Source organism: Balaenoptera physalus, assembly GCF_965194825.1.
Source record: "Balaenoptera physalus genome assembly, chromosome: 2".
In the NCBI taxonomy this organism is placed as follows: Eukaryota; Metazoa; Chordata; class Mammalia; order Artiodactyla; family Balaenopteridae; genus Balaenoptera; species Balaenoptera physalus.
This window is the reverse complement of record NC_138883.1, coordinates 39682066-39698199: the sequence shown is the minus strand read 5'-3', so window position 1 is coordinate 39698199 and position 16134 is coordinate 39682066. Positions and strand designations below refer to the sequence as shown.

The window sequence follows — 16134 nt, the reverse complement described above, 5'->3', positions numbered from 1 at the left end:
GCAGAATGATTGGTTGCTAGTGACTCCATATGTTGCTATGTTTTATTTTGGAACATGTTAAAATCTCATTTAGGTTTCATTAAGCCAATTTTTTTTCCTATTTTTTGAAAGGTCTACTTTTTCCTTCCAAAGAATTTATTTGAATATGTAGTTAACATATCCTTGTTAGCTATTACCAGGAAGAAAATTTAAGTAGCACTACCCATTTTCATATATATATATATATATATATATATATATATATATATATATATATATATATATATATATATATATGTGTATATATATGTGTATATATATAATATTTTATATTTTGAAGTCCTAGAAATATTTAGAGAAATGGTTGACTATCCATGTTGGCTGTTGAGGTTATAATGCCTAACTAGCCCTAAATTTAGTACACTGGCAAAATAATATGCTGCTAAGTGTTTAAGACTTTGTTCTTTTATTTATTTTTTGGTTCCAGAAGCATCACTGTAGGAAAAAAGGGAAATTAAAGTCCTCAGTTTACTTTGTTCTGTACTAATTTTTAAAATGACATGTAATTTTGTAGTTGGTTGTAAAAACACAGCTAATGGTATAAATGAGTCTAATTGTTTGTACAGTTATTTTGAATTTGTGCACTGAAGTAGCTCTATGCTCTATATGGAGTTGGCACATTGGTGTTCAACTCTTAAAAGTTTCTCAGTTCTTACCTTCTGTTCTTTTTGCAAAGAAAGTCTGAACATAAACTGTAGGTCAAGGGCCTCAACTCTTATTGTGCCACCTTTGCCTTTGAAAACATCTCCTTGTTTTGCAAAAGCTGCTGATATCTAATGCTATAGCTTTTACATCACCTCCTTGCCCTGGGACCAAAGGAGTCTGGGCTTGGGTCAACCTGAGTGGTAGATGCCCATGCTGCACTCAGGTCAATTCTGCTCTGACCTTCCTGGGAGGCTCCTTGGGTCCTCAGGTTGATGGATCCCTGGAGGAGGATGTAGACATGCCCAGGCAATCCTAAATTCTTTTTTAAAATGTATTTTTACTGAGATACAATTGACATATTATGTTGTGCTAATTTAAGGTGTACAATGTGTTGATTTGATAATTTATATATTGTAGTGTGATTACCATCGTAGCATTAGCTAACACCTTCGTCTTGTCACATAATTGATTTTTTAAAAAAATAAATTTGTTTATTTATTTTTGGCTGCGTTGGGTCTTCGTTGCTGCGTGCGGGCTTTTCTCTAGTTGCGGCGAGCAGGGGCTACTTACTCTTCGTTGTGGTGCGCGGGCTTCTCATTGCGGTGGTTTCTCTTGCGGAGCATGGGCTCTAGGTGCGTGGGCTTCAGTAGTTGTGGCATGTGGGCTCAGTAGTTGTGGCTTGTGGGTTCTAGATCGCAGGCTCAGTAGTTGTGGCGCATGGCCTTAGTTGCTCCGTGGCATGTGGGATCTTCCCGGACCAGGGATCGAACCCATGTCCCCTGCACTGGCAGGTGGATTCTTAGCCACCAGGGAAGTCCACATAATTGATTTTTTGTCACATGATTCATGTCACATAATCTGTTTTTGTGTGGTGGGAACAATTAAGATCTAGTCTGTTAGCAGCTTTGAGGTTTGTAATACAGTACTGCTGTCTGTAGCCACTGTGCTTGAGCCTTAGATCAACCCTGGAATTTTAAGGTGAACAAGCTTAGGGACTTGTGCTGCATGACCACGCTTGAGAACCTCATAGAAACAATTACAAAGTCATGCTGCTTTTTAAAGGGACGAATGAAATTGAAACTATGTCATGGAAAACAGGACTCTCAGGTTGATGGCTACTCAAGGATGGTAGAGGTATATAGGTGAGTAGAGTTTTAGATTTACTTCAGGCTTTCCTCATATTTTTAATGAGATTCCTCACAATCCTCAGAGTGGTGTCAAGAAAGTTCCTGAGAAATTATAACTTTACTCTTTAATGATTTCTATTGTCATTGCTCAGTTAATTCTGATTTCCCCTCCTTATCATTTTGTTAAGTATAGTTTCGGCTTCCTCTTATCTTATTTCTAGTACTTGTGAGTCAGATGGCTACAAGTGGCTAGCCTTTTTTTTTAACCTCTTCAACAACCGTGGAATGAAATTTACAAACATCTAATGACTGTGACATGCAGAGGCCTCTCTGTTTATGTCATTGCATGCTCTTGAGCCATTGCTTGCGAACCAACAGATGGCGCTATCCAGTGGAACGTGAGAGGTATATTTAACTTTGAAGAAGTTTGAAAACTTCAATATGAACTATATGACCAAACTTCACAGCCATCTGATTTCCAATTTAGTAATTACTGGAATAATTAGATGAGTTACTCTGCAGATGGCAGTGAAGTTTCTCGACGACATATGTGCCCTTGTCATCTATAGCAGATGATGCAAGTAATGCTTGTTCTTCACCATAGCATTTGTATATATGGGATGCAAGATGACTTTAAGCTTCCCTGCCAAAGTCTCTAATTTTATTTAGACTCAAATGTAGCAGCATCAAACCCTCTTTGGCTTTGACTGATAGTACTGTTGGCTTGCTGTGTTCAGTGTTACACATAGATGCTAGAGCTGTGCTGATGACAAATCTCATAATCTACAATATTTAAACTTTATTTTTAATTCTAAATATTGAGTAATAAAATTACAGAATATTTAAACATGAAGAAAATCACTTCCAAACCAAATCTAAGAAAACTATTATAATTTTTCTCATATTTCTTTCCAGTCTTTACTAAAAGCTGTTTGGAACTTAAGCATCTTTTTGAGATGAAATTTATATTCCATAAAATTCACACCTCTTAAAGTGTACAAATCACTCGTTTTTATTATATTCACAAAATTGCACAAGCATCATCACCATCTCATTCCAGAATAATTTTATTACCTCAAAAACCCCCAAAAAACATCCATACCCATTTGCAGTCACTCCTCATCCCCCCGCCCACCCCCCAGCTTCTGGGAACAATTAATATACCTTCTGTCTCTGTGGATTTGTCTATTGGACATTTCATATAAGTGGGATCACACAATATGTGGCCTTTTGTGTCTGACTTTTTTCACTTACCATGATGTTTTTAAGTTTCATCCATATTATAGCATGTGTCAATACTTCATTTTTCATTCTGTGGAGTAATATTCCATTGTATGGATATACCACATTCTGTTTATCTGTTTATCAGTTGATGGACATTTGGGCTATTTCTACTTTTTGGCTATTATGAATAATGTTCTGAACATTCATGCACAGGTTTTTGTGTGAATGTATATTTTTAGTTCTCTTGGATATATACTTAGACGTGGAATTACTAGGTCATGTTTGTAATTTTAAACCATTTTTAAAGAGGACAGTTTGTGTGCAACCCTGGTTAAGCAATTCTTACAAATCTGGGGTTACTGCCAACTTCTAAGTCATTTCTATGATACTCTACTCATGTAGAAAGTACATACGCTAACCTATAGTTTAACGTAGCATTTGGCTAGCAGCCTCTCATGCACCTCTTCAGACTTCCAGCTAAGTACCCATAAATACATAGAAAAAGATGAAATTAGAATTGATACATTCTGAGAGGAACATGAACGCTGATGAAATAACCACACTTGCTGAACTAAGTCTTCTCTCAGCTTTAGCTACATTTGTACTTACTCCTAGTGTTCTCCACCATCCAACTCAAAAGACATTATCTTCCCCCACTGTCTGCCACTGACTCAGATATTCAGTTTACAGTTGTGACAATGGGTGTAGTAGTTAACAACACACTTTCACCTCTTTAGTTGAGTGAAAAGTGTAGGCCATATTTAAGAAGATCTGCTAGAATGCAGAAGAAAAAAACCTAAAGATTGGTAACTGAAGAAATAGTACCCCAGTTTAAGACAGAAACAAGAACAGTTGGCACAGAAGAAATTACTGAAGACATAATCGAAGAAAATTGTTCCAAGCTTTAAAAAAGCCATGGATATGTTGGTGAAAAAACTAGGTTCCAGGAAAAAAATTAACAAAAGATCCCAAAAAACGGCACATTCTGTCAATTTTTTTGTGTTAAAAGGAAAAATTCTAGACCAAAAAATTCTGTTGCCCATACAATAACAAAAAGTAAACTTCAGCATCACACTCATTCATGAAACATTAAAGATTAAAAGGTAATGGAGTGATGTCTAGGCAATTTTGAGGAGAAAAAAATATTGGTACCTACCTAGGACTTTTATACCCACCCATAGTTTAGTCACTGCTACAAGAATTATTACTAACAAAAATATTTTCATCTACAGAAAGCAGAGTTATTTTGAACAACACAAGGGCTTCCCCCCATTCTTTCTTGCGTCTTTGGAGATTATATTGAATCTCTTTATATTGTCTTCAATCTGGAATCTGTGAATGTTTTTATATTAAATGCATTAATATCAGCATGTAAGATAGTATCTCAATTATGGTAAAAATAGTTAAGAAAAAAATTGTAAGAGAAAACAGTGATAGGTGGTGAGATTCAACATGATCTTTTTTTTAAAAAACATTTTCCAGTATTTTCAAAATATTTTACTACATGCATGAATTATTTATTTTTTCTTTAAGTCTCTAAAAATAACAGAAATTTTTTATTTAATAAAAATATTTTATAAGTCAATAAAGGTAAAATCAATACAGACAATTTAGTATTTGCCCAACAGTCAAAATGACTGGAAGAAAGTACCCAAAGTCTTAAGTGGTTGTCTTCATCTTTTTCTATATTTTGCAGATTTTATGTAATAAGCCTCATGTTGCTTTATAATGGAAAAATATAGCTTATTCAAAAATCAAGATTTAGTTTCCTTAATGAATGGCATTATTAGGTGCAAATGTTTCTGCTTATGGACGATAGATGAACCCTTTTTTTACCTAAGCCCGGATCTTACGTAAATCATATCCTGTATTGTTAGTGTTACTGACCCGCTTGAGGTATATATTTTCTTTCCAGAAGTTTTCATTTATCAACATGTTGTAGCACAGAAGAGTCCAACATTTATTCAAGCATCAAATATGTATTGAGTGCCTATCCTATGCTAGCTGCTGAGAGTACAGTGGGTGACTGAGGCAAAATCCATGTTCATATGAAGTTGAAAATTTAACATTTGAAAACTCTTGAAAAAGCTATTGAGGTCTCAGTGGATGGGAACACATAGTAGGAGCATCCATCCTGGTCAAGAGGAACAAGAAAGGCTTTCAGAGCAAGTACAGTATCAGAGTTAGACAGTAGAGGGTGAGCAGTTGTCCCATGGGTTTGAAATAGCTTCTCCAAAGGTCTGGAGGTAAGCTGTGTTTGGGGAACCAGAAATAGATGAATATACTGGCAACAAAGAGTTTGATGCTGGGGAGTGATGAGTGATAAAGGCTGGAATCAGCAGCTAGGTCATAAAAGGCCTTGTAAACCAAGTTAAGGAATTCAAGTTTTGCCCTGTGGGTAATGGGAAGCCATTGGAGGGTAAATTAGTTTCCTAGGGTTACCATGACAAATTACCACACACTTGACAGCTTAAGACAACAAATTTATTCTCTCACAGTTTTGGAGACCAGAAGTCCAAAATCAAGGTGTTGGCAGGGTTGGTTCCTCTGGATTCTCTGAGGGAGAATCTCTTCCAGGGCCTTCTCCTGGCTCCTGGTGGCTGCTGGAAGCCCTTGGCATTCCTCAGTTGGTGGCTTCACAACTCCATTCTGGGCTCCCGTCTTCACATGGTTTTCTTCTCTCTGTGTCTTCTCCTTTTCAGTGTCTTTTAGGGATACTTTTCATTGAATTTAGGGCCCACCCTAATCCTGGAAAATTTCATCTGAAGATCCTATCCTAATTACATTGCAAAGACCTTTAAATGAGGTCACATTCTGAGATTCAGGGTGGATATCTCTTTTGGGGGCCATAATTCAACCCACTGCAGAGGGCTTTAGGAGGGCAGTTGAACAAATCAGACTTAATTTCAGAAGGATTGCTCTGGCTACTTTGTGGAGAAAGGATTTGAGGGGGTAAGGCTGGGCACCTGGAGATCAGTGGGAATCTGTAAAGGAATCTCAAAGCTAGAGGCTTTGGAGATAAGAAAGTGGAGGTAAGTATAGGGTACTCTGAAGATGGTTGGTTGTGAAGGGGGAAAGAGAAGGCTATGGATGAAGAGAACATATGGTGGTGAGGAGGGTCTTTTAAAGGATGGGAGATACTTAGTGCATTTTTCATGCAGGTGAGCATGACGTTGTATCTACTAAGGGAAGTAGCTGAAAATACAAGAATTGGGGGAGGTAGAGAGAATTTTTTTTTGGCCGCCCTGCACAGCTTGCGGGATCTTAGTTCCCCGATCAGAGATCGAACCCGTGCCCGCTGCAGTGGTAGGGTGGAGTCCTAACCACTGGACCACCAGGGAATTCCTGAGATAATTTTTTTTTTTTAATTGAAGTATAGTTGATTTACAATGTTGTGTTAGTTTCTGTTGTACAGCAAAGTGATCCAGTTATACATATATATATATATATATATATATATATATATATATATATACACATATTCTTTTTCATATTCTCTTCCATTATGGTTTATTACAGTCTACTGAATATAGTTCTCTGTGCTATACAGTAGGACCTTGTTGTTTATCAATTTTATATGCAGTAGTTTGTATCTGCTAATCTCAAACTCCTACTTTACCCCTTCCCCATCCCTCTGAGATAATTGTTTTGATGAAAGGGAGGCAGTGGGTGCTGGAGCACAGCCTGTGTATAAAGCAGCACATCCATCTCATATTTGACTACTCCGGGGTATTTTAAAAGCTCTGTAGAGATGATAATGGTGATATTGAGGAAGATGGTTATTCCTGTTTGAGAACGCTGTATGTGCTAGGTACCACACAGCTTATTTTCCCTGTGTTAGCTCATTTAGTCTTTAATGTAGTTATATTGATTATATCCTTTTATTGCTTAGGAAACTGAAACACAGAGAGGTTAAATAATTTGCCCAAGGCCACAAAGATAGTAAGTGGTAGAATGTGATTTCCTCCCGGGCTGTGTGACTGTTGAATCCATACCAGTAAACACTGCTACCTGTGCTGCCTCTGGTGGCCGAGGGAATAATCAATCTGCATACTTTTTTTTCACAATATATGTTGACTTCGATAAGCAGGCGCTTATTATCATTTTGCAGATTACAAAGCTATTATCTTGCCTGCTATTTTTTGTTTGTTTGTTCTTTCCCTGGCTTGCCACCAGATTAATTCAGTGAGGCAGTGCCATTTATTTTCTTTATCTTTTCATAGGGTTGGGACTGGTTTGATTCATCCTTTCTCTGTTTATCTGGATGGTAGGATGAGGTGAATATTATCCCTTCATATTATTAATTCACATATTAAACCTGCCCAAGGATTAAAGCTCCTCTTAGGAGACTCATTTTCATAAGCTTTTGCATATACCCAACTGCCTTGAATAACTCTTCCTGACACTTGCTTTGTGATTGATTCCTTTACACAACTTGATTTTTTGATTTGTTTATGGAATATTGTCTAAACTCAAATGTCATTTCCTTGGCGGAATCCTCCCTCAGCCCGGAACGAGCTCTGGCCTATGTGTTCTATGTACCTCATAGCTGAGCGCGATGGCTGGGACCCTGTAAAGCATACTGGGTAACACTTAACCGGGTCCTTTAAGACTCAGGATTTTTTTTGATGAGGGGAGAACGGAGGAAGATGGAAATTCATCTTCCAAAATTCCAAAAAATTAGCAGTCACAATATAATTCTAATTTATTACATGGACGGCACAAACTAGGAATTTTCTTGTCACCACGGATAATCATCATCGTCATGTATTGCTTAGATGAATTTGCAAAACTGTATCCAGGAAATGACTTTCCCCCAGTTGCTCATATTGATAGATGTATGTCTGAAACTTTGTCTCGGGTGATTATTTTTTAAGCTTTAGGCAGTTGTATTTTTAAAACACTTGCTTTTATTTATTTATTTATTTATTTATTTATTTATATATATATATATTTTTAACATCTTTATTGAAGTATAATTGCCTTACAATGGTGTGTTAGCTTCTGCTTTATAACAAAGTGAATCAGTTATACATATACAATATGTTCCCATATCTCTTCCCTCTTGCATCTCCCTCCCTCCCACCCTCCCTATCCCACCCCTCTAGGTGGTCACAAAGCACCGAGCTGATCTCCCTGTGCTATGCGGCTGCTTCCCACTAGCTATCTATTTTACATTTGGTAGTGTATATATGTCCATGCCACTCTCTGAGTAACACTTGCTTTTATAACAGTGGTTAACCATTTCCAGCTCAACCCATTTGACTGATATCTCTCTATTAGCTTGCATGTTTGAAGTTGAATATTAGGCCGAGGATAGGGGCCAGAGGAGTTATATTCCAGGTAGAAGAAGCCACGTGTGCAAAGGTATGGAGGTCTGTCATCTAGGAACCAGCCTAGCAGGATGTACCTGGCAATAGTCCTTTTCCTTTCCCCTGTACACAGTTCTGGGGATGCCAGCAGGTCAGGAGTTGTAGAATATCTGCCACTCTAGTTAATAAATGTAAAGGTTCCAAATAACTTTGATCAGTCGTTAGAACTAAAAGTTGGTTCACTTGGTGATATTTTTTCCTTTGTGTTCTCTTGCCAGTCCCTCCTGAAGCCATCAGCTTCTTGTCTGCAGTTGGGGTCTTTCTTGTTCTTCTGGTTGTCCTCTTCCTCTTCATCAACAAGAAGCTGTGTTTCGAAACCCCAGGAGGCCTTCCATGCCTGGACCAACAAGGGAAGAGAAAGCACTCTAAAGACAAGACCCATGAAGGGCTGGGTAAGCATCATGCTTCACAGTCTCCTGAGCTTGGCATCTTGCTGTGGTTTGGGTCAGGGAAAGAATGTCACTGTTATTTCAGGATGGACCCCATTAAGAAATCACACGTGAGCTGTTTAGCAGCTGCTGTGGTGGACATGATGAATGGGCTTTACTGAAGAATACATTAGCTTTAGGAAAGTAATGCTCTCTTCAGGGTCCAAAGAGCAGATGGGAAAAGGCTGACCACCACTTCCCATCTTCTTAGCTTTTTAGATGTCTGTGTTGAGTTTCCCTCTGACTAATGCTTGAAGGAAAAAACTGGATTTTTATTGACAAGAGCCTTGATGTGTTTTGCTCTCATTATGTTGGAACAGTGTTGACATTTCACTTCAGTTAGCTGTGTTTGAGATTTTCCGTGCTCAGGGCCACTCCCCACCTCATATGGCAACAGTCACTTTTCCAACAGGAGGTTTTTACTCTTTAAGTTCACTGAATCTACTACATCAGTTACTAACTTCTTTCAGTTTGATGGGGGAAAATAACATACTAAAAGAAATAATTGGCTTCCTGCTCTTAAAGGACATATTCTATTTTCAATTGCTAAAGGGTAGAACTTTGTGATACAGGATGTTATCACAGAGTGATGATTATCATCACACAGAAGCTGGACATTTAAAGACAGAGCTCTTATCTTACAGGTAACAACTTTGCTTTTTTTTTTTTTTAAGCAGTCTGAGTCTTACCCTCCTTTCCCATTCCCCATGTGTGGGGCATGACGGAACTGGTGGAGGGACAGTCTTAACATTACTTTTCTGAGCCGGGGCAAGACCTTGAGGAAAACACCCCTTAGTCATCCCACCTCCTGGGCATATTCTGGGTGAGCCAGCCTGGACCAAGGAGAATATTTGCCTTATTGATATGGCACCTTATGTAGCCATCTTTTAACTTTTTTGCTTGGATATAAGGAAAGGCACAATTTTGGAATAAATGTGTATTAATTATCTATTGCTTTAACAAATTACCCCACACCAAATATTTATTATCTCACAGTTTCCGAAGTTCATTAATATGGGACTAGCTTAGTTGGGTGGTTACAGATCAGGGTTTTTCATGAGGCTGCAATGTCAGCTGCAGTCATCTGAAGGCTTGACTGGGGCTGATTGACTCACTTCCAGGATGGCAGAAGGCTTTAGTTCCTGTGTGAACCCTCTGCAGAGCTGCTTGAATGTATTTATCACATGGCAGCTGGCTTCCCCCAGAATGAATGATCTAAGAGAGGAGAGCAAGAGGAAGCCACAGTTTTTTTTTTTAATGACCTAGTCTACATACAGTGTCACTTTCCACCACATTCTAGTCATTTACTAAGTACAGCCTATGTTCAAAGGAAGGGGGATTAAGTTCCACTTTTTAAGGGAACAGATCAAAGACTGTGTGATGTATTTTAAAATCACCATAGGAGAGAATAATGGGAGGGGTGTAAATTGCAGTTCTGGCAGTTGATTTGGCATTGCTACCGTTGCAGTGGCCTTATTTTTTGAACTCCACTTGGGACATATGGCTCCTCTTCTGAAAATAAAATGGAATTTGTTATGTGAAATCTGGGACTTACTAATGGTTTAGCCACTACTGTCTCAGCTGGGACATAGGTGAGCAGGATGATAGACTTCTGTTTGGTCATGGGGTGATACGAAGGTAGGGTTCATAGTGATTCTACTTTTCTCCTTTCTGCAGCTGACTGTCACTTGTTGTGTGACCGAGGCAAATTATGGAACCGTTCTAAATGTGTTTCCTTATCTGTACATTGGGGTTATCAATACATCCCTTACAGGGTTGATCTAGATTAAATGAATTAATTTTGTAAAGGTACCAGCATGGTGCCTATGATAAAAGTCCTAATAGAACTTTAACCATAGCTGTGTAGTATTAACAAAATTCCAGTCACAATAGTGGCTTTAGGAATGACATCACACATGAACACACTGTATTCATTACTTAAATTGGGAGATTAAAGTTGGTGGTTTTCTCCTTTTCAAACTATAATGGGTACAAAGAACTAAGGTTAGAGCTATTTAAGATATTTTTCTTTTTGTCTTGTTTGACATGTTATCTGAGTAATTTAGAGACAATTATGAATTATACTTGCAAATAAGTTGAGGTTTGAAGATAATGTTGAAACGATAACAATAAAACATGGGCCAGAAGCTGTTAGCTCAAGAAACACTGAAATCCATGTCTCAAACTTAGAGTGGGATCATATGAAGGAGGTTTAAAAATAGTTTAATCAGGAGAATCTACAAATTATAACGTCTAAGAAGCAAACACCTTCATTTTGACATTTCTCCTTTAGAAGTTTAATTATCATTGATCAAGAGTCTTTGAAAAATGTGCTTTTAGCCCAGATTTTATCTAACTTTTGATGTTTGCCTTAATTATCATCCTCAGAGCCCTGACTTCTCAGTGAAGTTGGGATGTTCTTAACATATTTTGACAAATGTAGAGAAGGGAGGAAGGAAGCCTGGTGTGGTGGAAAGAAGCACAGTGAAGACAGCCAGAGCTTAGTTTTGCCACTAATTGGCTGTGATATTTTGGGAAGCTCACCTCACCTCTCTGGGTCTTAAGTCCTCACTTGCAAATTGATAAGTCTGGACTAGGTTCTTCTCCCAATTGCTATTGTGCAATCCTGTTTGATCCTTAGGGTTACCGTAGCAATTTCTTCTCTGGGTCTCAGTCTATGAATGAAAGAGGCCTAATGAAAATGATTAAAAGCAACTAGACCATCCTACTCTGAGACTGAGCCATATGAAATTGCCATTTGAATAGATCAAAAAATGGCTGAATATCAGCAACCTAATCATTATAATCTAATATACATGTGAGGTTCTGAGGAATAAAATAATTCTTTTCTTTTGTGTGGTAATATCAGAGAGGCAGGCGTGACAATTTATTTTCTGAACCCACTGTGCCAAATAATTTACCTCACAAAAATACCTTGCCTTTTCGGCTATTTTTTCAAAGTTCAGAGAATTTACACATATCATTTTATCTGGATGTAGGTTAAGGGGAGAAAGAAACTGAAACAGTTTCTTCCTAATAACATAGGCAATAATAATAATTAAATAATGATAATTAGTGGCTATCATTTATTTAGGATTTCCTGTGGCCATACAGCTGCTAAGTCTGTTACATGGATTATTTGACTTCTTAATGCAAGGTACTTGTGTTGTTTGTTGGTAGTGATTGCTTTGGGGGAAGGGTGGATATGACTTGCCACAAAGAAGCCATTGTTCAGCGTTGAGATAAAAAATTGATTAAGAATAAAAATCCTATGGTGAAATCATAGTTTTTAAAGAAGCTTAGCTTTGAAAGAGGGAGAAGAATTTTGTTTTTTGTTTTTTTTCCCCCTCAAAAGCTTTCTTTATGTATCAAAGGCAACATTTAGAAGTTGGAGCAAAGAGCTTCATTTTCAAAGGCACAGGGTAGAAAGGATGGAGGATGTGACAGGAGGGTGTTTCCTCCCAGGCAGGGAGGGGAAGAAGAAAGGCTTTCCACCACTGGAAAGGGCAGTCCATGGCTTGGAAGGACCACAGGGAAAGAGATTCAGAGGGCTAGAGAGTTGCCTGGACCCTGAGAAGGGTGGCAGATGTGGGGTGGGGTTGCAGTGGTTGTGGTAAGAAGATCTGAGTCCAACATGGCCTGAGGAAGAGGTGGAAAGCAGAGCGCCACGTGCATCCCCTTCCAGAGGGTGGCAGGAGACGGCCTCATACGTGTCTCTTATGGGCCTACCGTGGCTGCAGGGGTAGGACACGCTAGTGGGAATGGGAGGAGAGAGATCTGGAAAAGACTCCCTGAGCAGTTCTTCAGGTGAGCAGCTCATGTCACACAGGGGTTTAGAAGTTTCTGCATGACCCTGTGGGGAGAAGACAGCAGAGGAATAAGAGCGCTGCCAGGGAGCACTCCTGCCAGGGAGTTGTCACACCTTGGGGTAGGGTGGGCCTGTAACAGAGGTTGGGGAGCACGCCACCCGAGGCCTGCTCTTGGGTTAGTGCTCTGCTGTTGCCTTCTTGAAATTCTTAATGGTTTTTGAGCAAGGGTCCTTCCATTTTCATTTTGCACTGGGTCTTCAGATTATGTACTTGTCTTGCCTGGAAGGATCACCAGAGGTACTGCAGGTCTGGACCCTTCCCGAGGAAGGCTGTAGAGGCAGAGGCTGACTTCTCTGGAGGTCAGGGAGGCAGCAGGGAGGAACGGCACACCACGGTAAGTATGCTTACAGCCATGCCCATTGCTCTCTGATGAGCAGGAGCGTGGGGTGGGAGTGCAAATCCCCCAAACTGATTACTTATCCCAAGTGAAACTGACCAGATGACTTTGAGGGGGCAAGCTGAAGTTTAGTTTCTCAACACAGAGCTTGGGAGGGGGTGTGTTGGCAGAGAGAGACAAGAGCACAGTGAGACAGCATGGCGACAGCTTTTGTACATTTAGGAAGAGCTGGTGCTCAGCCAGGGCTCAGCAGTCAACTGTGTCAGCTGGAGCTCAAGAGTGAGGTGGTCCACATGTGACCATTTCTCCCCACCAGTTGGTTAAAAGGCCCAGCTGACTGGTTCCTCCTCAAGACCACTCCCACCTCTTCACCTACAACTGAATGTTTAGCTTCTGGTCCAGCTGGGGCTCTGACCTGCCCAATTCCTTCTGCTTGGGCCATGATGGCTGCTGTTGTCAGATACTTTTTTATTTCAGTTCTGCATTTAGGTCAGAATATGTTCAAGTACAACCTTCCTACTACACAATTCAGTAGGCAGATACTATTATCATCTCCATGTGATAGATGAGGCAACTGAGTCTTCGAGAGATGAATTTTTTTTCCAAACTATTAAGCTGCAAAGCTGAGACTCGTATCCCAAAACTGCCTAATGTCAGAGGCCAAGGTCTTAATTGCACTACTTTTCTGCTCACCTGATCTTCCCCACTCAAGTCACTATTTCATGCTTTTGAACTTCTGGGATGGGAGAAAATCAGGGGAAAGGAGGGTTAGGGGATGGTTCGGTTTCCTGTGGCTGCCATACAAATTACCACAAACTTCGTGTCTTAAAAGAACATAAATTGATTTTCCACATAGTTCTGGAGACCAGAAGTCTGAAATCAAGATGTCAGCGGGTCCACACGCTCTCCCAGCTTCAGGTGGCTGCCGACCATCCTCGGCATTCTTGGGCTTGTGGCTGAATCACTTCAACCTATGCCTCCATCTTCACATTGCTGCCCTCCTGTCTGTGTCTGTCCTCTCTCTGCCACTTGTCATTGGATTTAGGTCTCCCCCTGATAATCCAGGAAGATCTTCTTAAGATCCTTAATCACATCTGCAGATACCCTTCCACCATTCACAGGTTCCAGGGATTAGGACATGGACATACCTTTTTGGGGACCACCATTCAGCCCATTATAGAGGGAGAGGAGATGGAAACATCACCTGGGAGTGATGTTCAGTCACTCCGAATTAGGAGAGTTGATGAAGAATTGGATACAAGATTCTTCTTTCTCCATTTTCCTTGAACAGGGGTATTTCACACTCCCCGTCTGGGGTTAGAATGATTCTTTCAAAGAGAGATGACAAAAGCTTGTCAGATATTTATGGTATAGACTGTAATCAGCAGTCAGAGTGCTTTCCAAACATGAGCCCCATTGAACTACACTGGATCTCAATCTTGGGAAGCTTTTAAAAAGTACCAGTGCTCAATCCCACTGCAATGAATTATGTCAGAATAGGGAGTGACAGTGGTAAGGCAAACTGTATAGTTTCTAAAAGAATACCAGGTGATTTAAAGGTGTGGCCAGGGTGGAGTGCCACTGATGGAAGGGGTGGGTTCATCGCTAACTTCCCCTTTCAGGTCAGAGAGGGTAGCGCTTGAACAGTGTTAACGCTGGCCCAATCCACCTTTGTTTCTGCCCACAAAGAATCCATCCAGTGGTTCCCCACCTATTTCCCTCCCTGACTGGTTCATTTCAGTTCTACCTTGGTCAGCAGGCAAGCTTTTTCCTTCATGATGCTTTCCCTCCCTACCACCCCATATACACCATGGCACTATTAGCAGATTACATTTGCACAGGGATTTAAATAAGGAAAAGTTATTTAGGAAAAGTGTCTACTTTATAAGATTATTCAAAGTTGTCAAATTACAACCATCTCTAATTTATATTCAAGATTCTGAGTTTTACAAATTTTTAGTGAATTGGACCAAAACAGAAGAATTTGCTGCCCCATCTTTGTAACTTCCAGGGTTTTCTGAATAATTGTGACTATATTCCATTTTCCTTTTATGCCCAAATAAGAAAGAGCAATGACAAATTTTATAAAATGGTATGAATCAGGATCTGAAACAGATGTAAATATATATATATACAGTACTGGATAGCAGATATGGTTGCTTTTATTATTATTATTACTATTATTATTATTTTTGGCTCCTTAAGATTGTGAAGGACATTTAGCCATGTACCCATCTTACAGTTGTAAATAACCAGTGTCACCTTCTTTATACTTCATGTTTAGTATGGTTGATGAATTAAATATAGGCTGAAAAAGGTGTCTTAAAGGATAATATAAAAGCAATACAATTCATTTTTTCTGGGAGGTTTTGGTTGCTGTCTTTAATGTTGTATTTTCTGAACCTAGAGTCTAATTTTCTTCACCTGCAGGTCTGTGTGGTGGTTTTGCACTTGGACTGCTCAGATGAATTTTAAATGAATCAAATATTTTAGAATTAAAAAAAGGCTATTCCCCTAGCCCCTTTTTTTTCTGATAGGATGATTAAAACCTGTAAATGCCACTGAAATGCTTTTGATACGATTTGTAAACTTTTGGATTGTAAAATAATTTGTTTTAGAGTTATGAATTAACTATCTTTAGAAAGTTGAAATTTTTAGCCCCTCCCACCATCCCCCCTCATTGTACTTTTTTTGTCCTGAAATAGTGGAATAAATGGAATAGCCCCTCTTTACTTCTTGTCACCCTTCCCCAATGAGGCTTAAGCAAAACAAGACCCAACTTGGAGGGTGATACCTAGAGTGGAAATCTACTTGTTAACAGTTTAAATTGAAAGTATCTTCTCTTCTGATTTTTTTTTTTAAATTTTATTATTTATTTATTTATTTATTTATTTATTTTTATTTTTGGCTGTGTTGGGTCTTCACCTCTGTGTGAGGGCCCTCCCCAGTTGCGGCGAGTGGGGGCACTCTTTATCGCGGTGCGCGGGCCTCTCACCATAGCGGCCTCTCTTGTTGCGGAACACGGGCTCCAGACGCGCAGGCTCAGTAGTTGTGGCTCATGGGCCCAGTTGCTCCGCGGCATGTGGGATCCTC

General features: G+C 39.5%; 1 protein-coding gene across 4 annotated transcripts in view; it reads left to right on the top strand.

Annotated features, from left to right (window-relative positions):
• SYT16 (synaptotagmin 16) overlaps window positions 1-16134 on the top strand; it is a 262401-nt gene that overhangs the window by 108827 nt on the left and 137440 nt on the right. For all 4 annotated transcript variants that reach the window (XM_082450420.1, XM_082450422.1, XM_082450423.1 and 1 more), the window contains exon 2: window positions 8626-8799. In XM_082450420.1, the coding sequence (XP_082306546.1) occupies window positions 8626-8799 (174 nt within the window). The remainder of the gene's footprint in view (window positions 1-8625; window positions 8800-16134) is intronic.